Source organism: Rhinopithecus roxellana, chromosome 13 (assembly GCF_007565055.1).
Source record: "Rhinopithecus roxellana isolate Shanxi Qingling chromosome 13, ASM756505v1, whole genome shotgun sequence".
In the NCBI taxonomy this organism is placed as follows: domain Eukaryota; kingdom Metazoa; phylum Chordata; class Mammalia; order Primates; family Cercopithecidae; genus Rhinopithecus; species Rhinopithecus roxellana.
Window position 1 is genome coordinate 45,156,976 of NC_044561.1, and position 23,983 is coordinate 45,180,958.

Here is a 23,983-nt window from a genome sequence, read left to right on the forward strand (position 1 = left end):
CTACACCGTGTCTACTGATTGCAGCTAAGCACTTCTTCATTAACTAGTTACAAAAGAGACCTCACAAGGCTATCTATGACAGCCTCGAGAAATTCTGGATTATTTGTTAACATGTAGATAACAAGAATGTTTCCCCTCACCTGGTATGTGTTTTAGTTCATGCCCTAAGATAAAAAATACGATTTCAATCATACTCAAAGTGGTAGAAGAATATTAACCTTTACCTCCAAGATGACTAGCAGATTTATAAAGAAAGAGAAATTTAAAGAACTTCCACAAGAAATAAGTTACACCACGAATACTGTTATCACTACAAATTTTATTCAGAAACCCATCTTTGTATGTTTTTTTTTTGTTGTTTTTTAAAAAAAATTCCCCTTATGAACTGGTTTGGTCAATCAACTACAACACTTTCTAGCAGACATAAGGTAAAAATGGCATGGCTCAGAATCGTCCAGATCTTTCACGATCTCTCGACCGCCTCCTGTCACGCTCCCGTCCGCCGCCGCCTCCACCACCGCCACCGCCACCGCCACGACCACGGTCTCTAGACCGAGAACGACGCTCCCGGGATCGGGATCTTGATCTATGCCTGCAACCAAAGAAAAGAAACAAAACCATGCCATCCAAACCAGAGCATGCAACACAGAACCACAACTCACACTTCAAAATGCCACACATCTCCTCAAGTCAACAGCACTGATAAAGAAACGCGCTGCTGAGGAGACTGCACGTCGTGACCGCGAGGCGCCCTGACTTCAGGTGTTAAAAGTTTCAGGAGAAAACAGCATGCAGCTTAGAAACAAACAGGTGTATACCCTCCACCTTCTGTCTTCTTCTAGAACCGACTCAAATGATCCCAGGAAATCACAATCAAAATGAGCTGGACACATCCATCTTCAACCCTCACTGACCCCATGCTTCAGGCACTCATGGCCACCGTGTCCATCAGGCCAGTTTTTGGGTTGGGGAGAGCAGGGCTGTTTTTCTTTTATGCTTCTCCAATGCTGACAATAAAATAATCACCACCCATCTATTTCCTAATCCATGTTTAACAGAAGAGGAATGAGAACCTCTCCAGACTCAACTCAATCGGCTCGATTCCGACATCTTGATTTTCTCTGCTCTGTGACCTGGCTGTCCGGCATTTAAATGCAGGATCAGATAAACGTGACCACTGGGCCTGATTCTGCCAGTGTCCCGCAGGGAGAATGCCACCGATCCCAAGACATAAGGAAATGCCCTAAAACCAACAAACAAAACCAAAAGAAACCCCAGTGGACATGTGAAATATTCACAGCAAAAGCTTTTCCGACCTGCGGCCCAACACAAATTCATCACCTTGCTGAAAACATTATGAGATTTTTTTGCGATTAAAAAAAAAAGTTAACAGCGATCATTACTGTATTTTATGTGTGGCCCAGGGAAGCCATCCCTGATCTAAAGGAGGTTACAACATCTATTCTTCTTCTTCGTAACATCCGGGAGAATAAACTGCATGTCACTTTCTCCACGAGCCTCACGTCCGTGGCCGCCCCGCTAACCGCCCTCTCGCTTGGTTACTAAGGTCTGTCCTCTACTTGAAAAGTTGGATAATGAAGTTACCTGTGTGCAGGTGAATATTTTTCTCCAAAGAGGACATGTGGATATTTTAAAATATGTATTATGTTCTAAGCAACTGCCTTTTGAAAAACAGAAATGACACCTATGCCACATTTTTTTTTTGGAAGGGGGGGTGTGAGGGGAGAAAGAAGCCACCGAGCTTAACGATGGGCACAGGATACTCACTTCTTGCGACGGCGCCCATACAGCTCCCGCCGCAGCTCTCTGGAAATGGGCTTCAAATGCATGAAGTTGCAGAAGCCGCCTCGTGTGCATTCTCTGTGGGTTGGAAGGAGACACTTACTACCTCGTGTGCACACAGCCCCGGACTGCCCTCAGTCCCCACGTCACTGGTCGCTCCTCACTCACCCCATCTCATACTGACGGCAGCAGGCTTCTCTGAAGTCCGTCACGGGTGACAGCTCGGCATGGATCGGCTGTCCATTAAACCAACGGTTATTCAAGTCAATCACGGCCTTTTCCGCATCTTCCTCACGGCGAAACTGAAGAGACAAGAACAAAGGTGCTTTCCATCCACGCTTTAATGACACTTTCTCAGCTACTGACCCAAGTATGTATCAGAGAGATGTACACACTCAGGGATAAGGTGCAATAGTATTATAGGATAATTTAAAAATATTATAGTATTACAGGAAAATGTAAAATTTTCAATGAGATTAACGTCAAGATAGTTTAAGATTTAGCCAAATGTTGCTTTCATTTTCAAATTCAACTGGTTAAGGGAGCAAATATGGCTGTGTAAGCAAAGTTTTATTCACTAAAAAAGAAAAAGAAACCAAACATGTGAGTAAACCTAACTTTTCCTTAGTCCAAACAGCTTCTAACCAACAGGTAGTAAATATTCGACACTGGAATAATGATGGCTGTGGTGTACCATCCGTCCTTCCGTTCTGCTGGCTGGGCGCATGTGCAGGCCGGCCACTGCCATATATGACATAGCGGGTAGGCGCCGAGCCAGTGCACCCGAGCCCTGCTGTGCACCCCATCCTCGCCTGTCGGCCTTGGCCCCGCACACTAAGCGGCCACACCGCCATCTCGCTCTCGCCTGTTGGCCTCGGCCGCGGCACACTAAGCAGCCACGCTGCTGTCTTGCCCTGGCTCCTACCTTGACGTACACGTTCCCCACCAGGTGGTCTCCCAGGTTGTCACAGACGTTCATCTCCTCAACTTCCCCATACTTCTCCTCCATTTCTGTAAAAACCTCCTGAAGGGAGATCACAGTGGTTTAAGACTCGTTATACATTAAAACGTGTCATTAGATATAACTCATGTACGTTTATTAGCGGAGAAAATTTTAAATCCTTCCAAACAGATACAGAAGGTCAACAGGTCTATCTCTGAAGTCAATACAGAGGTCAATTCTCTCACCTCAAAAAATTCATCATAGTGTTCCTGCATCTCAACATCGCTCACGGCACCTGGAAACAACAGAAATCTTGCTGGTTAGAACATGTTAACTGAGTGAACTCTTGTGCTTAAACTCAAACCGCTACAGTAACACACACGAGATTATCTAGAGAAAAGCCTGGCCGAGCTGCACGCTGCAGGAGCACTCAGGAGACTGAGCCACATGGCTACTTGTGAATGGTGTCAAGCGTGGTGAGATTGTAAATGCCCCCGTGACAGTCTCGATCCTGGCTACTAAAATGCTCAAATCACAACCAGCTTTCATCAGCATCAAAAGGGCCACATTTTCAGAAAGTGTGAGGAAAAGGTGACTCTCAAACTACCAACTGTTTCCCCCACAAGATGCAGCCTCGCTCTGCACCCAGGCTGGAGCGCAGCAGCACCATCTCGGCTCACTGCAACCTCCGCCTCCCGGGTTCAAGCCATTCTCCTGCCTCAGCCTCCAGAGTTGCTGGGACTACAGGTGCCCGCCACGAGGCCCGGCTCATTTCACTTTTATTTTTATTTTTAGTGGAGACGGGGTTTCACCATGTTGGCAGGCTGGTCTCAAACTCCTGACCTCAAGTGATCCGCCTGCCTTGGCCTCCAAAGTGCTGGGATTACAGGTGTGAGACACCACACCTGGGCTCAAACTAAGAAATATTAGAATTTTCTTCCTTTTAAGATTTAGAGTAAAGGCCAAGTAAGCACACTGATGTCTTCCCTTCTTCTGTAAGTTTAAAATGAAACCTGAAAGCAGGGTCAGTGATTAAAAGCTTATGCTCCTAACTAGTCTTTTATGGATGGCCAGCCATGGTAAGCTCTCCAATTCTTCCTCATGTATGTGATTAAAACCCAAGCAACCATGAAGACTCAGTAGGACAGTTACCAGTTAACATTACAGTATTGTGGATGCCCTCAAATAAAGGGAATGTTACAATGTTTTGCTGATGAAAGCTTTTTTTTTTTTTTTTTTTTTTGAGACAGTCTCACTGTCGCCCAGGCTTAAGTGCAGTGGCACAATCTTGGCTCACTGCAACCTCCGCCTCCCAGGTTCAAGCACTTCTCTGCCTCAGCCTCCCGAGTAGGTGGAATTACAGGCACCCGCCACCAGGCCCAGCTAACTTTTGTATTTTTAGTAGAGATGGGGTTTCACCATCTTGGCCAGGATAGTCTTGAACTCTCCTGACCTCGTGATCCACCTGCCTCAGCCTCCCAAAGTGCTGGGATTACAGGCGTGGGCCACCGTGCCCGGCGCAAGCATTCTTATGTTTTATATCCCCAACTATTTGCATCAGTTTATTCCTCATAATTCACATGTATTAGGCACAATCATGTCTGTTGCATGGGTAGATTCTGCAAATTTACACTCTATCTCTAACATCACTCTATCAAATTTAATTAATTTTTTTTTTTTTTTTTTGAGACGGAGTCTCTGTCCACTCCAGGCTGGAGTGCAGTGGCGCATTCTCGGCTCACTGCAACCTCCACTTCCTGGGTTCAAGCAAATCTCCTTCCTCAGCCTCCCAAGCAGGTGGGACTACAAGCACGCACCACCATGCCTGGCTAATTTTTGTATTTTTAGTAGAGACAGGGTTTCACCACGTTGGCCAGACTGGTCTCAAACTCCTGACCTCACGTGATCTGCCCACCTCAGCCTCCCACACTGCTGGGATTATAGGGGTTAGCCACTGCGCCTGGCCCATTCTATCAAATTCTACGTTCAAATTCTAGAGTTCTCTAAACCTGAGAAATCACAGAGCTGGTTCATCAACAAATATGTTCAAATCAGCTAGACTAGGGGCTGGCAAACGCCTGACTGGTTTCCACATTGGGTCGGCTCCCTTCGCCTGTGCACCCAATGTGGGCATCTGACTGCTGGCACAAGGGTCTTTGAGCTTGCTCAAAACTCTTTTTATCTTTTTTTTTTTTTTCTGAGACGCAGTCTCGCTGTCTCCAGGCTGGAGTGCAGTGGCGTGATCTTGGCTAATTTTTGTAGTTTTAGTAGAGACAGGGTTTCACCATGTTGGCCAGGATGGTCGTGATCTCTCAACCTTGTGATCCACTCGCCTCAGCTTCCCAAAGTGCTGGGATTATAGGCGTGAGCCACCGTGCCCGGCACCCTTTTTGTCATTAAAGATAAAAAATAACTTCTTATTTTCTAATTCTGAGAATGTTTAAGTTCACTTTCTAACCCATCTGGAGCTGTTTTAGTTATTTTTGAACTTCCAGGAAACTACTTTGCTTTCAAACCCTAATTTTATTAAGTGTAACTACTCGGACAGCCTGCCAATCGTATCACAGGATACCCCAATTGAAAAACTACCGGGAATGTACGTTCCTCCCTGAGCAGAAATCAAGTTACAAACGGCCAAAGAAGCCTGTTCCAAAGGATGGATTTTACTATTTCAAACTCATTTCCTTTTCCACATCACAAAGAATGTGAAGAGGAAAAAAACATCTACATGCTCAAAGTTTTAGCAGCTTTGAGAAACGGTTTTGTGGTGATTATTCTAAACTATTAGCTATGTTTATTCTGCTCAAAATGTTTCAATCAAAAGTGACTTGAAAGGCAGAGACAAATGCATTAAGATACGATTAAAAACTTATTTATGACTCAGCTTATGTTAAATACAACTTGGAAAATAAAGCAGTTTTCTTACAGAAATATCATTCTTAAACTGGGATTGATAGTTAACTTTAACCCATGCATTTGATGCTTACTTTTCTACATACTAAAGGATATGTTAAAAAGAGCCAGTAATTTTAGGTAACTGATTTCTTCCTAAAATGACGAATTAGAATTTCATCTAATTTGTATAATCTGGACCCCAGAATTGGAATATAAGGTAATTGCTAAACTTTTAGTTTGTAGCATATGCAAAACAAAAGTGCTGTGAACTGCAAATAAAGACACAAAGAAAACTAATACAACATTCTATTGTCAATAAAGCATACACAGTCCCCAAATAAACGATCAGGGCAAAGAATTAATTACTGTTACTTAGTCATCTACTTCCATTCACTTTTATCCCAGGGCAGGATTGTTAACAAAAATTATTTAATAAGTGCACATAGAAACATTTCCCTCCACCTATTGATCTTATTTCCTTAAAAACAAAAGAAAACAAACAAACAAAAAAAAACCAGGTACTTTAAACCAAGGGTTATTACCAAGTAAATCCTGCTACCATTGGACTGAGGGAAAGAAATCTCTACTATCAGGTCAGTATTAGCACTGAAAAGCATTTAGTGTGTTGGCAGGAAAAGTTGACAAGAAAATCTCATCCACACATAGAAATGTGCGCCACTGTGCGCAAGGAAGCCCAACCCCGAGGCCTCCCAGGGCGGGGCCAGCTCGAGAGCGGATGTCCCCTGGGATCATCTGCCCTGTGTCGGTTACCCTATTAACTGAGGGGCTCTGGTTCAAGGGTGTACACAATTTAGGCCTGTAGATATCCAAGGGTACCGGGATTTTTACTGCTTTAAAACAGAATGGTGAATGGGAAGTGTCTGTCTTTGGTTTGGACTTTTTGATTTTAACAAGAGTCCAGGTGTTCATTTTAATTTATCCATAAATGACTGAATTCCAATGATTCTATAGTTGGATGGCTGTAAAAATCAAATTTTAGTTTTCTGAACTCTCCAATCATACTCATCTGTATCTCCTTCTCTAAAAATTATCATTCAGTAAATATTCACAACCTAAATTTAATATTTCCCAGTACAGGAAGAAACTGGTAGTATCTACTGAATGCCCAATGTCGATCTATTCTAAATGGAGCAAACCAATTCCATCTCCTAGAGTTGGAGACTGTATCCAGGCAGTGTGTGGGCAGAACGGACAATCTTTTCTGCCAAGGGCCTATGTGAGTGGGGCACCCCATGGGTTAGACGGGTCAGCACAGGGCTGGTGGGTGAGGAACTCAGGGGTCAACGCAAGCTGCAGACCCTCATTTGGGGAACACTCTCAGAACAATGCCCTCACAACTAAAGGGTGCACTCCAAAATGGAGTTCAGGGAAAAAAGGCTAATGAGAAATAAAATCTCAAAAAGTAACTTCAAAAGTTTGCTTTTTAAAATTCCAGAAAGTGAGAGAAACATTCAAATATTGTTGCTCTTAAGAGGGAAGACTATGACTCGATGTTTAATTCCAGTACGTTCCCTCTAGGATGACGGCCAAAGTAAAGGAGTGGGCAGCAGCAGCTACAGACTTTTTTTTAGAGACGGAGTCTCGCTCTGTCGCCCAGGCTGGAGCGCAGTGGCACGATCTCAGTTCACTGCAACTTCTGCCTCCCGGGTTCAAGCAATTCTCTGCCTCAGCCTTCCTAGAAGCTGGGATTACAGGCATCTGCCACCATGCCCAGCTAATTTTTGTATTTTTAGTAGCGATGGGGTTTCACCATGTTGGCCAGATTGGTCTTGAACTCCTGACCTCACGATCCACCCACCTCGGCCTCCCAAAGCGCTGGGATTACAGGCGTGAGCCACCGCGCCCGGCCCAGCTCCAGACTGTTTTAAAGGGCACCCTTGCCAGTTACTTTTTCCCTTAACATATGGTGGGAGTTCAGATCTCCAACAGAGGTTTCCGTGGGGTCAGTGGGACAAAAGCTCCTTGCCACCTCTAGTGAAACGCGGTCCTTGACACTAGCACGGCAGACCAGATGGAGTGGACACTGAGCTCTGACACGCAAGCCCAGGGAACCGGGGAAGGAACTTGTATGAACTTACAGCGCAAACCGTCAGCAGACTGGGAAGAGTTTTGAGGGTTACGGTAAATGTTCAAGAGGGCAATGGTCTGAAATACAAAACGCAACAACTTTATATTATGGAAAATTAAAGGTAAACACTTAACCGGCTGCCTCTGGCAAGTGCTTCAGTTGAGACTCAGTGCTGAAAAAAGAGCAAGTTATTTTCTTGAGAAGCAGAGGCGTTTTCTTAGTTGGTGGCTGTCTTGAAATCCCTAACACTGCAGTCTAACAGAGGTCTCATGATATGCCAATCTTGTACTTCTGCTTACAGAACGTGACAACTCTCCTTTTCAAAATTCCAATTCAGGTAAAGCACAAATAGTTTGCCAGGCTAGCACCAAAATGTTCTTAGATGTGACAGAAAATTTTTAATGAACTCGGAAAGAATAATGCTTACATAAACTGATGGAAAAATTACTGTATTAGAGAAATACAATTGTTACATATCATGAAACCTCCACTTCCTGGAGGAAAAATTATAATGGTGAAATAAAACCCACACTTATTGGGCAACTTACCTTCTTGATTCCTTAATATTCCTAAGAGTTTTAATTTTACAGAAAGAACTTCATAAAGGCCAGGGGTTCAGTCACTGTAAAGACCAATGAACGGCTCAAAATGTTCAAATCCATTTCACACGGACGGACCTGCTCTCATGACAAATGTCAATCAATGGAGGTGGCCGGGCCAGTGACCTTCCCTAGAAGGGAAAAGCCTCCTGAACATGGCCAAGTATCAAGTTCTTGCTGTGTGCGCCAAGGAGTTCCAGCACCTTGTCCTGTTTGCAACAGCTCTATGTCAGCAGCTCAGAAGCCAACATGATTTGTCTCAATTAAGAGTGGGCTCTTTAACACCATTGTTTTAAAAAAATTTCTCCAACTGTGGGACTTACAGTGTGAGCCGTCAGCCGTCTGTGCACTGTTTTGGGGATTACGATAGATGTTTTGAATCAAGATGGTCTGCGGGGAAAAAAAAATAAAAAGGGGAATTCTACTGGCTGCTGTGCATATATTAGACAATTGCAAAGAGACAATTTGTTTGCAAATGGCTAAACGTTTGTTTTTTTCCCGCAAGTCAGACACTTGTCTTCTGAAGAGTACACCAAAACCATCATATTATGAAAACAGAGTTTGAGCAGTGACTTGGGTCAAGTCAGCCAGCAACCAAGAAGGAACTGTATTGTTTTGAGTAGTCCCACGTTTTCAATGTTAAAGTGTTTAATGCAAGATAAATAATAGAATAGTAACATTTTCTTGTCCTTCAAGCTAGCAGACACCAATATGTGGAAAAATTCACATTGATAATCATATTCCTCACACAAGATAATTTTTCAAAACCAAATGTGTAACTCAGCTGTCTGCAGTACATCAAGTTCTCTGGTCTCCTAGCAAAACAGGCACACCAAACAGGTTTGTCAACTGTCATGGACACCCGGCTCTGATTTACACTTTCTTGGTGGGATCTCTGTTTACATAATACAATAGCTTAAAACATTTGCTCTTTTCCGATCCTTCTTTTAAGGAAAAAAAATCCTTTTAGCCCTTGTGCTTTAAACTGGATCAGGCAGACTTGAAACCTTACACTGTACCGTTCTTCTTAAAATCAAGTTGTCTGAAAAAACAAACCATGTTTAAGTTAGTAGGCTAATATATTACATGAATCTTAATGTCCATATCACTGTAAGCAGCTTATAAAAAAACCCACCCTGAATTATGATTTACAAGCTAAAGCAATCACTCGCATGACTTAGAAAAATGAATTTTTAGTCTCAACAATATCCATGTGAAGCAGTTTTGTAAGTGGTGGTTTTGCAAAACCAGCCAGCTCCATTTCAAGCCCTGTTTAAAGGGGAGTGGCTGTATGAAGAGTCCCTCAGTCAAAGGTGTGCAGCCGGGAAGCCCACCTAAGAGGGAGGTCTGACCAACTGTCCACGCTGAACCACTCAGACTCAAACAGGCACCTGCATCAGGGCCCCGTCTCTTCCCTAAGCCGTCAAGTACTGCCCTGAGTCAACTGAACTCAAGCCTGGGAAGCTTCCCAAAGCTGATCTGACTCAGCTTTGAACTGAAATAACCGTAGCATGACAACTCTGATCAAAAGCTAAACTGAGCCCAATTATTCAACAGTAAAATTCAGTTGGTCTCACTCAGGTATTCTGGCAGTGGCTATTTAATAAAGGAAGCTTAACGTGAAGAGGTAATGCAGTCTAATGGGAAAGCCAGGGGTGGCTAGGATTGCCTAAAACCAACCCAAACAAACCCACACATCAAACTAGGATGCTTAAGCTGACACATACTACCGACCCCATCGAGCTCCAATGGACTCTCCCCACCACTGATCTGGAGCACCTAAATTAACTTTACATTTCACATGCTCAGGTAGTCTATGATCCAGAAAAACATAAAGAAAGTGCCTCCGGCCAGATTAAAGAAAACTTTTACAATAGGGAACAGTTGATTTCTCTCAGCCCAACACTTGGGACACTCTCCAAAATCAAAGAACTGGGTGGCACCTAAGATGCTTGGTTACAGCACAATCCACGGCCACTGGTTTAGTTAGGGGAGACTCAGTTCATAAATCAAAACATTAAGGAAAAACCAATTACAATACGCAAAAAATTTCAAACTGGTTCTCCAAGATTTTGAAATTCATAAAAAGAAACACATTTTCAGAGCTATCAAAAGATAGATTGCTGTTATACTAACCACTTGGTAATTAGGATAGTGGAAGGAAAAGACATCATCCTCTTCCCTTCTAAAAACACCGTGTGCTATGGGGTCGTCCATGGGCTTCAACCAGAAAAAACCCATGTTTCCTTCTCCCAGCTCACTTACACCACGTGGTAGATTTTCTGAAATGCTGACAGATGTGAGCTCAGAGGCAGAGCTGGCAGCTCCCGGGGGCCGCACACTATAGCTACTCAACAGCTCAGAGGCTGCACATTTAGACTTCAAGGCTAGGTTAGGAGCTCCCCAGCCCTCCCGCTGGAAAGATGTGGGCACAGATTTTCAAATTTCAGGTGTTCTCATCAACTTGGGCACAAGTTTTCTGCTCCTATTAGAGGTGCCTTCTCCCTCTAATCCGTAAGTGATCCTTTAGAGTGTACAAACCTTTGCCTTTTCTTCCATTAACCAAAAATAAAACTATCAAAAATCACAACTTTTGAGTGAACCGACTCAGAGCAGATCCAAGCCCAAGATAACAGGCACTCCTCAACTAACCTAACAGACCTGCTATGAGTAATTTACGGCCCACTTTCTACCTTTCAGTCTCATTTTTCATGTTTCCATGACACGACACAACTCGCTGTTTCCTCAACTAGTGATGGGAAAGTGAGGACGTAGCCAGGGAAACTCGAGCAGCAAGACGGGCCTGGTGACAATCATGCCAGCTTTTAAGGTGGCTCCATCACCTCTATTGCCTGGAGACAGCAAAGAGCAGAAAGCCCACTCTGTGTCCACTGGTGCCTGGAAGAGGCTAAGCCACGGCTGGCATGGCCATCCCCTCTGGACGCATGTCCATTACAGGGGGTACGGAAGATGGCAGGGCAGCAAACATCAGGCACAGCCAACACACCAACATCAAAAACTAATTTTTAAAGTTTCTCTAATGATAAAAACAAGGAGTGGTGGCCTCAGGCCTTCCACTGGAAGTGGCTCACCTGCCTCACTCTCATTAAATAGAAGAACACACTTATCAACACAAATGGAAAACGCAACCACTAGAGAAAAAAATGTAGAAATTAACTGTCTTTGAAAAGAACATGAAGTTTTAAAATTTACATGAAAAAAAAAAGGGCAAACAAACCTGGCTAAACGTCGGTTTATTGTGCAACCGAGAGCACCTGTCTCCATGACGACATGCTCCAATTTTGAAATAAAATGAACAGTTGACTCTGTAAGGGAAAATAAGAGCTGATTATTTTGCTGGGAAGATATCAAACACATGGAAATATGTCAGCAGCATGACATATACTATCAAATTACTTTTAACCTCTCCGAAACATGACACAGACTTTTTTCTGTGGTATTAAGCACCTCCTCTTCCTTGCTGTATTTTAGGACAACTTAACTTCAACTTCCCCTTCTTCAAACACAGTACTCGTTCAACAAAGACTGTTCTAACTCAAACCTGCCTCCTCCTCATTCAAATCCCCTCCACATTCCTAACTGCACAGCTGTTCTGTTTCTTTTCTTCAAGGGAGTACTAAATTAGTCTAAAACTAGATGTAACTTTAGCCTAAAATTAACTATTCTCTAGTTCTCCACGATGAAGTTCTCTCTTGAAAACACTGATGCAGTGAGGGTTAAGATCCCAACTCTGCTACCAGCTGCTTGGGCTTGAGCAAGTTAGCTCTCAGATGTCATCTGTAAATGGTGACAACACCAATGTGGCACTGTTCAGAGAGTCAAAACGTATGTGTGCTTCACATATGGTGCTCATGAAGTGCTATCATTTATCTAAGGAAAATGGACAACGAAGTTGAGAATCTCTCTAAACCCATGACACCAGACCAATAGGGAGTTTCAAAAAATAGGTCTGAAGTAAATCAATTCTCCTGGTCTCAATACACTGAAAACAAGCTATTAGGGGACTGACCAAACCCCACCTTAGGAACCACCTAACGTCACCTTCTGTCTCTATTGCAAAATCCTTCCTTAATACTGTTCAAATACGCTGACAATTCAGATCCATATCCAATGGAACCAGCAACCATGCCGGTGTGCCAGCAACATCAGGGAGGCAAGCTGATCTCTTACTAGACAGACTCCATTCAAATTCAATTTTTTTTTTTTTTTTAACCAAGTGCCATTATGTTTTAAACAGTCAATCCAGAGTTAAGATCGAAGGGCCTCAACCTCAGTGACATTTGATGGACCATGAAGACTGACTAGCCACTGATTTATCAGGTAGCAATAAAGATGGGAAAGTCTGAATTTATCAGGAGAGGAAAGTGATCAGATATATTTGTAAACTTATAGGTCTTGAGATTATCTAACTTGATTAGACAATAGTATATCTTTAGGAAGTCAACTAAAAATAAAGAAAGCTTATTTAAAAACTACTTCAGAATGGGCAAGACCTGGGCCTCAACAATTATTCCATACAATTATTCCATACAATTAAACCACAGACAAGCTATTAGGATATGCTTGAATCTAGAAAACATCTATAACTTCAAACATAAGCTGAGTATTTTTTAATTGGTAGAGACTCATATTCTATTCTTAGCTTAAATAATAATTAAAACAAAGTTAATAGGAACCATCGGCTTCATTTTTTAGGAGTTGATCCTGTTTCCTGGAAGCTAAAACCCCACGTCTCCCTGAAAAGAAAACACAAGTCACCTAGATTAAATAATCAACTTTTCTGAATTAAAACCATGATCTTTACAGTATAGCCCAATAGGTTGAAATGTGGTTGCTTATAGCAGAAATACAGGGAGATAAGACTTTTGTAAGACAGAGAAGTCATGCCACATGCAAATATGAAAAGGCAAAATTAATGATGCCCCGATCCTATATGTGTTAGTTCTTCACCCTAAACTCAGAAGAGCCTCTTGTTCCACTAGAGCTGGTCTATTCATTCGCCAAGATCATACCGTGAGTTCCTTAAGGATAATATCCAAATTTTCCCCATGTTTAAGTCTCCAGAAACTGGCCTACAGTTGACCCCCACTCAATGTTTCTGAAGTGACTATAACTGGTAGATTTTGGCTTAAAATTTTGCCAGAAAAGAAATATAGCCTCCTCATCCAAACAACACAGGAGATTCTACCATGTGTGAAGAGGACATTTTACAAGATAGATTCCATCCTGGAAAAGAGAAACATTTTAAATAGCTTTTGAAAAAAGTGGCACTAAGAACATCTATGACGAATTTAGGGGTTTATCATTAAAAGCATAAAGTCATGTTAACTTTGTATGGCACTGAAGAATGCCAAGACAACTACTTGAAGAGAAGATTAAACCAGATGCTGGGTCTTTAGATTTTCAAAGTAAGAATTATCCTTCAAACGTCTGAAAACATTCCCTTTAGTCTAAACTACAGCCAACTCACTGGAAATTAATACGTGGCAAGGTGGTAATTATACAAAGCTGAAATTAAATGTTTTGTTTTTAACCTAACGATTGATTAGGGAAGGCATGCAACCTTAAGGAAAAAATCGAAACATTTTTTTCCTTAAATCAGAACTGTGTCTTCAAGAAGTCACCGACTTACAAGTTTTCAACTTAGACGATGGGTTTATCTGGGCATTAAAGGCATTTTCGATTCATGATGGGTTTATCGGAACGCAATCCCATCGCAAATCGAGGAGCACCTGTATTTTAAGAGCGGATCACGTCTCTTGTGGTTAGACAGTTAATCCAGGAGTCTCCACCATACTTTTCCTTGTCATATGTCCTTATTGCCGGCCCAGTGGTCGCTTAAACAGGCAAGAGGCTGGCTAAGTGGATAAAACACCAACGCTTAGGACCCTAAGTTAGATAAGCGACTGAATACTGGCAAGGCTGGTACCAGAGCTTCTTCGACACAGGACATTCACAGCTCAAAGTTGGAGCAAACGTGTCCACATCGAAAAGGCCCGGATGCTCCAGGCAACTTTCAGCGCCGCTCGAGGCGGCTTCCGGGAGCCGACAGCTCGGAGGCCCGGACGTCGGGCGATCAGCCAGTCCAGGCCTCAAGGCGGGAGAGAGCTCCGCCGCGGCGCCCCGAAAAGAAGCCCCATTCATTCTCCCCGCTCCGTTTTTGCCCCGCGCGGCCCACGAGGCGGCGGCGGCGCGCGGCTCCGGAGGGCGCGCAAGGGGCCGGAAGGGCCGCCGCTCCTTCCCGCCGCCGGGCCCCTCCCCCCGCCGCCGCCGCCGCCGCGCCGGCCCGCCTGGGCCTCCCCGGTCGCCCTCCCGCCGCCTCAGCCACCCCGCGTCCCGATCGCGCCCAACCCCCGGCAGGGGGTCCCACTCACTTGTCTTTCTCGGTGCCGAAGATGGAGGCCAGATACTCCGCCATTTCCCACCCGCCGCCGCCGCCACCGCCGACACTGCTGCCGACGCCGCCGACCCTGCCGACGCCCGCGGGAGACGTCACCCGGACGCGACGACGCTCTTCCCCGCCCCGACGTGGCAGCGCTACCCAGTCAGGCGAGGCGCTGCCTGAGCGGGGGCGGGACGCACGCGTGCAGGGAGCACGTAGTGCGCGTGGAAGGCTCCGCCTTTTCGGCTTTGGGAACCCGCGCCCTCTGCCGGTTCCCTCCCCGCATGGCCCTCTACTTCTCGCTGGCCCGCCCTCTCGCCCGGCGCTGGCCCTGCTGGGTCCTGCGCGCCGGGGCTGGGGGCCGGCAGTGCAGACCGAACCCGGGGCCGAGGGGCTTCTCCACAGAGGGCCTGGGGCTCGGCGCGGGGCGCTCCGCTCGACCCCAGCTAAGCGAGCATTAGGAAGTGCGGGCGTCCCGTTTCCTGAACCCTTGTGGGGCGGTAACCGTCGACCTAAAAGAAAAAAAAGGCTGAGGCAAAGTTGATATAAGTAGAGAGGTTATTTGGACCGAGTTTGAATATTGCAGCCTGGGAGCATAGCTTCGAGTTGCCCTGAACATAGGATTCGCAACAGTGACAAGTGGATTTATAAAGCTTAAGAGGGGGGCAGTTCTTAAATTGCTCACCAAGAATTTACGTGAAAATAACAGAAGCTATTGATTGGCTGCACGTTGTTGTTTGTATAATGATTCCAGGAAAGGAAGTTCATGGGTGAGGGCAGCGGGTCCGGAGCAATAGTGCCTTTAAACAGTTGCCAGGCACGAGTGGGGACCACTGAAGCCCCGTAGACCTCTCAGAGCCAGTTTAACCTCGCACACCTCACACAGCTCGGACCTCTGTGTGGCTTTTCTTTTCTGACACCCCGCTCCGCTTCACCCCCGCTGAGCCCTGCCAGGTGCGACCCCCCGGGGCCCTGCGCTCTTGCAGTTGCCTGGCCAAGGCCACCCACAGGTGGAGCTGGAAGGCCAGTGACCTGCCTCTGGGATACCCTTTCAGTGCCCTCAGGTCACAAGGCTGGAACCATTCCGTTGGAAGGGTTCTGTTCCTCTCTCCTGCATTATAACCCCGTCAAGCAGCCATTTTCATCTGGTTCCCCACATTCATCAACTCACCTTCGATGTACCCAATTTCCAACGCAACTATCAACTCTGGTTAGGAAGAAGTCAGAGGCAGGGCCTACTTCACTTACCTCCTCCACAAGATGAGCCCCAGGCTGTGGGGCAGGATCATGGGGTCCTCTTAGCTCGGCTAGAGCTGAATGCTGAGCCCATGTGTTTGGGCGGATTTGCGTGTTAGAATTGCATTTCTCTTGTCAACAGAGCATCTTCCTACCTGGGAAAGATGAGCAAACTGGAAACCTGTATTAGAAACAGTAGGGCCTCGGAGGTGTAAACCAAAAAGTATCTGAGACAGGGCTCCATCAATTTAGAAGTTTATTTTGCCAAGGTTAAGGACAATGCCTAGGAGGAAAAAAAAAACACGGTATCACAGAAACAGTCTGTGGTCTGTGCCTTTCTCCAAAGATGACTTTGAGGGCTTCAGTATTTAAAGGGGAAAAGTGGGCTGGAGGGGAAAGCGGAACAGTGTGGTAATCCACACGTTGCAAGAGAAAAGAAGCAGGTCGAGAACAGTCGACTGTACAGCTCACACTCAGCAAATCAGCACTTTACATAAGAGAAGCGGCTGTTGAACCTTTTATCTGTAGCCATCTGCTTAGGATGGAAAGGAAAGGCAGCTGCTTACATCACTCAGCTTTCAGCTCTTTCTTTTCCTTTTGGCAGAGTGAACTGGGATCCTGAGTTTTATGTTCCTTTTGCAGAGGCGAAGCCAGATAAGTGACAAGACAGATGCCAGTCCAGCAGGTGGTCATGTCCAGAGCGTGCAGCCTCGGGACACGGTCTGGGAACAAAGACTGCTGCAGAGTTGGAAGCTGGCAAGAGGGTCTCAGCTCTGAAGTCCCTGGGGTGGGGGAGAAGTGGTCGGAGAAATCAGAGGTAAGGTCTGTGCGTGGGAACTGAACTGAAATCCACAGCTCTGTAACAAGGTATTAATCTGGTTACTAGAACCAGGGTAGATGATCAGACCAGGGCCACCAGTACCATCCACCCATTTTTCCTGAGAAAAGAAAAATAGGGCAGTCTGAGCTCTGAGGTGTGCAGAATGATCAGGCCCAGAGAGGCAGGAGCATGGGACTTCATTCAGTGCCCCTTCCGCCATAGAAGCAACTGTCCAGGGCAATTGTTTGATGGAATTTTTGCTCCTGACAGGCTGCCTCACCCATTATCTTTATGTTCACGTGGAATTAGTGATACTAAGAACAATGCATAGCCAATCAGCACCTTCTGTATTTTTTTTTTTTTTTTTTTTTTGAGACGGAGTCTCGCTCTGTCGCCCAGGCTGGAGTGCAGTGGCCGGATCTCAGCTCCCTGCAAGCTCCGCCTCCCGGATTCATGCCATTCTCCTGCCTCAGCCTCCTGAGTGGCTGGGACTACAGACGCCCGCCTCGTCGCCCGGCTAGTTTTTTGTATTTTTTAGTAGAGACGGGGTTTCACCATGTTCGCCAGGATGGTCTCGATCTCCTGACCTCGTGATCCCCCTGTCTCGGCCTCCCAAAATGCTGGGATTACAGGCTTGAGCCACCGCGCCTGGCCGCGCCTTCTGTATTTTAATGCAAATTCTTGCTGACAACTTAGGGACTGCCTCTTCCTTTTCCTTAAAAACCCACTGTAACTGCTGCTAATAGGAACATATGTTCAGGGCAACCTAGGGATATGTGCCCAGGTAGCCATCCTCAAGCTTTGGGCTCAAATAAACTCTATATTTAATCATATTTTCTGAATTTCATTATTTGAGGTTGACATTTTGGTGACCCAGATACGACCTGAAGCAGGCTTTCAGGGATTGCCACTACTTCATCAATAGTTGGAGCCTTGGTACCAGCACAAACGACTTGTTTACTTGACCTCACTGGGGCTGGCGGGGTCTCTGGTAAGGCCCGTCTTGGGATCTGAATCCTTCCAGCTTAGTTGAAGATTGAGACACAGTAATAATTTGATAGGGTTGGAACTGAAGCTCTACTGGAAGGTAGGAGTTTCCATTTTTATTCTCTTGAGATTCTGTTGACAGCAGATTTGTGATTTTCACTTCTCTCTGAGGTTTTACTTATCGCTTTAGAGTTTGCAGCCTTTTCTCTCATTCGAAATGTGGTCAAGGACAAAGTGTCATCTTTAAAACTGGCCACATTCTGAAACTTGGTTCAATTGACAAATTTAAACATTATTCTTCGTTTTTTTTTTTTTTTTTTTTTGAGACTGAGTCTCACTCTGTCACCCAGGCTGGAGTGCAGTGGCATGATCTCAGCTCGCTGCAACCTCTGCCTCCCGAGTTCAGGCAATTCTCTGCCTCAGCCTCCCAGGTAGCTGGGATTAGAGGCACCTGCCACCATGCCCTGCTAATTTTTTGTATTTTTAGTAGAGATGGGGTTTCACCATCTTGGCCAAGCTGGTCTTGAACTCCAGACCTTGTGATCCAGCCACCTTGGCCTCCCAAAGTGCTGGGATTACAGGCGTGAGCAACAGCGCCTGGCCACTTTCTTCTTTAGTGACCAGAATTCCTCCCCTTAGGCATTTTTGGTCCTTCAGAAGGAAAATCTAAATTATGGGCACTTGTACTTCTAAAGGAGACATCCATCTGCAGAAACAGCAGCTGGATTCATGTACAATACTTATGGTGCCACCTTCTGTCAATATCTAGAAACATGGTCTCACTTAACCCATGAAGACCCCAGACTACAATAGCTAAAATGGGGTGCCTTTAAAATACCTGAATTAGTTTGTGCACTCAATAGGAAAAAGCCGCATCTGAAATTTAAAAACTGAAAGAGCTACTTTTCAACGATACTTCGAAGCTCCTAAAAGAAGTTCTGATGGTCATTTCTTCACAAGAAGAAAACAAAAGATTATCTGAAACTATTTCGCTTTTTGTTTGTTTTAAGACAGAGTCTCGCTCTGTTATCCAGGCTGGAGTGCACTGGCGCCATCTTGGCTCACTGCAACCTCCGCCTCCCGGGTTCAAACGATTCTTCTGAGCTGGGAGTACAGGCGCCCCCCACCTTGCCTGGCTAGTTTTCTTTTCTTTTTTTTTTTTTTTGAGACAGAGTTCCGTTCTTATTGCCAAGGCTAGAGTGCAATGGCGCAATCTCAGCTCCTTGCAACCTCTGCCTCCTGGGTTCAAGCGATTCTCCTGCCTCAGCCTCCCAGTAGCTGGGATTACAGACACCCGCCACCATGCCTGGCTAATTTTTTGTGTTTTTGGTAGAGACTGGGTTTCACCATGTTGGCCAGGCTGATCTCGAACTCCTGACCTCAAGTGATCCACCTGCTTCAGCCTCCCAAACTGCTGGGATTGCAGGCGTGAGCCACCACGCCCGGCTGTATCTCTCACTGTTTTACTGCTCCTAAGAAAACCAAATTCATGGTATTCTGAAGACCAGAGATGATTCAACAGGCAACAGCAGTTATAGAAATTGGTGACTTGACTGAGGTCTCATTTTTACCACCCTGCGATGCCATCCCAATTTGGCTTTTGGCTTTCTTCACTGAAGGAATTCACAGAGATTCCTCACTGAGAGGTATCCTTCCCTGATATAATTTGGATATTTGTCCTCACCCAAATCTGACATTGAAATATAATCCCCGACATTGGAGGTGGGGCCTGGTGGGAGGTGGTTGGCTCACGGTGGTGGATTTCTCGTGAATGGCTTAGCAGCCTCCCTTTGGTGCTGTCCTCACGATAGTGAGTTGAGTTCTCATGAGATCTGGTCGTTTAAAAGTGTGTGGCACCTCACCTGCCACTCTCTCCCTCTCTGTGTCTTGCTCCTGCTTTCCCTTTGTGACATGCCCTCTCCTCCTTTACCTTTTGCCCTGATTGTCAGCTTCCTAAGGCCTCCCTAGAAGCTGAGCAGATGCCAGGACCGTGCTTCCTGTAAAGCCTGCAGAACCATGTGCCAATTAAGCTTCTTTTCTTATACATTACCCAATCTCAGGAATTTCTTATTTTTATTTATTTATTTATTTATTTATTTATTTATTTATTTATTTATTTATGTTCATGCAAGATAGGTTTTTACTCTGTCACCCAGGCTAGAGTGCAGTGGCACGATCATGGCTCACTGCAGCCTTCTCCTCCCAAGGCTCAGGTGATTCTCCCACCTCAGCCTCCCGAGTGGCTGAGACTACAGGCATGTACCACCACGCCTGGCTAATTTTTTCGAATTTTTAGTAAAGATGAGGTTTCGCCATGTTGCCCAGGCTGGTTTTGAACTCCTGGGCTCAAGCCATCTGCCCACCTCGGCCTCCCAAAGTGTTGGGATTACAGGCGCGAGCCAGTGCAGCCAGCTGATTATTTCTTTATAGCAATGCAAGAATGGCTTAATACATCTCCCTTCCCCTATTTGGGACAAGGCCATCTGATAATTAACCTTCCTAGCAACGCAGGACTAAGCTCCTGAGTTGCTCAGGACTGAGCCAACATAATTTGCATTTTTCTATGAGGCTTTCTTTGAAAGGTCTTGATGAAAAGGGGAGAAATGGGGAAAAAAATAGCACGGAGCAATCTGAGTTGTGTGAGGTGTGCCAAAGTTATCGGGCCCAGAGAGACAGGAGTGTGGGACTTTTATTTTTGTTTTTGTTTGAGACAACATAGTGAGACCCTGTCTTTATAAAAAAATTTTAAAAATTATCCAGGCATAGTGGCATGTGCCTGTGGTACCCAGCTACTGAAGAGAGAGGATTGCTTGAATCTGGGAGGTTGAGGCTGCAGTAAGCTGTGATCACACCACTGCACTCCCAACTGGGTGACAGAGTGAGACCCTGTCTCAAAAAAAAAAAAAAAAAAAAAAAAAAAGAACCCACTGCTGCTAATTGGAGCATCTATCTTTTCAGGAGAACTTGAATCTAGGCTCCTAGGTGGCCATCCTTAAGCTTTGGGCTTGAATAAACTTTGTACTTAATCATATTTTCTAAATCTCATTATTTAAAGTTGAGAATTCATTCCTCCCTTCATCTCTTCATCCATATGTCTGCCCTTTCACCCACCTATCCGCCCATACATCCATCCACCCATTTGTCTGTTCGTCCGTCCATCCATCCATCCATCCATCCATCCATCCATCCATCCATCCACTCACCCAGTCATCCATCCATCCATCCATCTGTCCTTTCACCCACCCATTTATTTGTCCATCCATCCATCCGTCCATCCGTCCATCCATCCATCCATCCATCCATCCATCCATCCATCCATCCATCCATCCATCCATCCATCCACCTATCCATCCCACTGAGTCATCCATTCATCCATCCATTCATCCATCCATCCATCCATCCATCCATCCATCCATCCATCCATCCATCCGTCCATTTGTCTGTCCGTCCATCTTGTATTTTGGGGGGTATGTCTGATGTGTCATACTGTGGCAGGTGTACAGACACAAATTCGGAAGACAGATCTCCACTTAGAATTCTGCCAGGCACCTCAGCTCAACATATCTCCAGCTGACTTCATTTTATCCTCCTCCTCCCATCTCTTGACCTTCTGTTCAAGCATTTAGTAAATACCAGTCATCCACAGCCTGAGCCCACCTGGGTTGCCCTTAGTTGTCTGACTCACATCCATTCTAATTCCTTGGCTTCTCTCAACCATCTCTGCTCCTTTTCCTCCTCTCGGCCATTCCTGAGTGTACCTCAATCACTACAGCAGTATCTATGCTGTTTCCTCCTTTTCTAGGTGACCATTTATCCTTCTGCCAGAGGGCTCTGTGGGAAATACAGATTTGATCCTGCTGTTTCTTGCTGGGAGCGCTCCATGGCTCCCAGTCCCCGGAATGCAGCGGGCAACTTTCAACTCCTGGTCCTGGGAGCCTCCCACCTGTGCACAGTGTGTGCTTCCAGGGCCCATGCCCACTCCCGCCTTCCCAGCATTCCAGTTTGGCCCTTGAGGCCTCCTCGGAGTCATCTCCCTCCCAGATGTGCAATGCATTTTGGGTTCTCACAGCTTCCCCTCCTTACCTGCAAAGGTTGAACAGACCTGGATCTGATATCCTGCTTTGCCACTTCCTGCTGCGTGACCTTTGTTATGAAGTTCTCTAGACTTAGGGTTTCCATTGGCTAATAGGATGAGCCAATCTGTCTTCGAGGAGTGGACGAAGCTTGGCACTTAGTAGGTGCCCATGAGGCATCAGAAACTGCCCTTGTTGAATGATGCTCTAATGCAGTGTTGACATCTCTGTCCTACTAGACTGTAGTTGCTTTGAGGACTCCACTTCTGTCTTTTCATCCTGATTCCATGGTGGGACAGACCCGCAGGCCCTTATCAGCAATTCCAAAAAGCAAAAAGCTGGGAAAATGAAAAGGCTTTTTTTTTTTTTTTTTTTCCTGTAAACTTGGTGCCAAAATTTGCAAAATCTGACCTGACCCGAGGTGTTGGCAGCATCCCAACACTCCCTCTGTTATAGGCACCTCTGCTGGTTGCTGACATTGTGTATGTTTTAATTTTTAAAATGCATTTGTCTTTTTGTGACCTTGGGTTTAATTACACTGTGAATTCATACAAAAAGGGTTACATGTACCCAGTGCTCGCTGTGGGAAGGACACATGGAAACACCCTCTTTGTCCATAGTGCAGAAACCATCAGTGATGTTGGGAAGCCATCAAAAGACAAGCAGCTGGGCTGTGCGTGGTGGTTCATGCTTATAATCCTATCACTTGGGGAGGCCGAGGTGGGAGGATTGCTGCAGTCAAGAGTTCAAGACCAACCTGGCCAACATAGCAAGACCCCCTTCTCTATTAAAAAAAAAGACAAACAGTTAAAAATTTACAATAATTGTGATTACCAAGAGCCATTGAAATATGGAAAACATGGGGCCAGTGGTGTGTGGTGTAGGGAGGGAGACCTTGACCAGGAGTGGATGGAATGGAGTTGGCAATGAAGAAGTCACCATATGCCACGGAGTGGTTTGTTGGTTAAGAAAGAAGCTGGAATACAGCAGGAAGAACTGAACTTTAAAGGTGAGCATGAATATTCAAGAAGTGTCATGGTGTAAAACAATCTGCATAGCTGTGGTGGAAAGGCTTCTTTTCTGCTCAGGAAACAGCTGAAAATTACATTGATGGGTTTGTTTCCTATGAAAACCTTAGTCTCAGCCAGGCATGATGGCTCACGCCTGCAATCCCAGCACTTTGGGAGGCCAAGGCAGGTGGATTGCTTGAGCCTAGGAGTTCAAGACCAGTCTGGCCAACATGGCAAACCCAATCTCTGCAAAAAATACAGAAATTAGCCAGGCATGGTGCATGCCTGTAGTCCCAGCTACTCTGGAGGCTGAGGTAGGAGGGTCACTGAGCCCAGGGAAGTTGAGGCTGCAGTGAGCCAAGATGGTGCCACTGCACTCCAGCCTGGGTGACAGAGAGAGACCCTGTCTGAAAACCAAAAAACAACAAAACCTTAGTCAGACCAAGTCTGTGGAGCTGATGAGTCAGGCAGCTCCACCTGTGCTCTTTTCTAGACAGGATGGTTGAGGAGAGTCACAACAGGCGTCCAGGAGGAAATGCACGGGATGATGCTGGCCATAGCTGGTTGTGGTTGGAAAAAGCCACTGGTGTGAATGATGTATGCTAGCTAGTATGCAAGGGAACATATACTGGGAACCCGAGCCATGTTTTCTGCGTGGTTTAATAATCCTTTGCATCAGTGCCAGGAATTCACTGCAGATAAGCTGGTCTGGAAGAAAAACGAACATTTTGTTATTTCTGCACAGCTGCTCCACACATTCCCTTCCTGAATGTCTTTTGAAAAGCAATATTTCTGACATTGACTTTTCAGCAATTTGTGAAGGGAGTTTTACACCCCAGTAAGAGTGAATAGAAATGCTTTTCTTCGGGGGAGGGGGAATCCTGCCATTAATAGAAGCAGGACTCCCTAAGTTCACTCACAAGGCTGCCGTTCACACCGTCACAGATGCTCGGACAGAATGGACAGCTCCACGAACATGCGCTTGGTTGACTGTGTGAACCCCAAACATTTGAAACAGGCCTCAGTTACTTTAGAAAGTTTATTTTGCCGAGGTTGAGGACGCGCACTGGTGACATGGCCTCAGGAGGTCCTGACGACATTTGTCCAAGGTGGTCAGAGCAAGCT

At 45.6% G+C, this 23,983-nt stretch overlaps 1 protein-coding gene across 2 annotated transcripts; it reads right to left on the minus strand.

Annotated features, from left to right (window-relative positions):
- Window positions 1-299: 299 nt before the first annotated feature.
- Window positions 300-14,879, minus strand: LOC104677998 (splicing factor U2AF 35 kDa subunit). Of its 2 annotated transcripts, none has more exons than XM_010383168.2 (8): window positions 14,725-14,879; window positions 11,568-11,655; window positions 8,653-8,719; window positions 2,992-3,041; window positions 2,729-2,827; window positions 1,972-2,105; window positions 1,789-1,881; window positions 300-592 (listed from the first exon to the last, which is right to left on the minus strand). In XM_010383168.2, exons 1-8 carry the CDS (start codon window positions 14,766-14,768, stop codon window positions 445-447), a joined length of 723 nt encoding a protein of 240 aa, XP_010381470.1. In that variant the 5' UTR covers window positions 14,769-14,879; the 3' UTR covers window positions 300-444. The 2 variants fall into 2 exon arrangements, with proteins under 2 accessions (XP_010381470.1, XP_010381469.1); XM_010383167.2 differs by lacking the exon at window positions 8,653-8,719 and adding an exon at window positions 7,741-7,807 and having other exon boundaries at window positions 14,725-14,878.
- Between the last annotated feature and the right edge of the window lie 9,104 nt (window positions 14,880-23,983).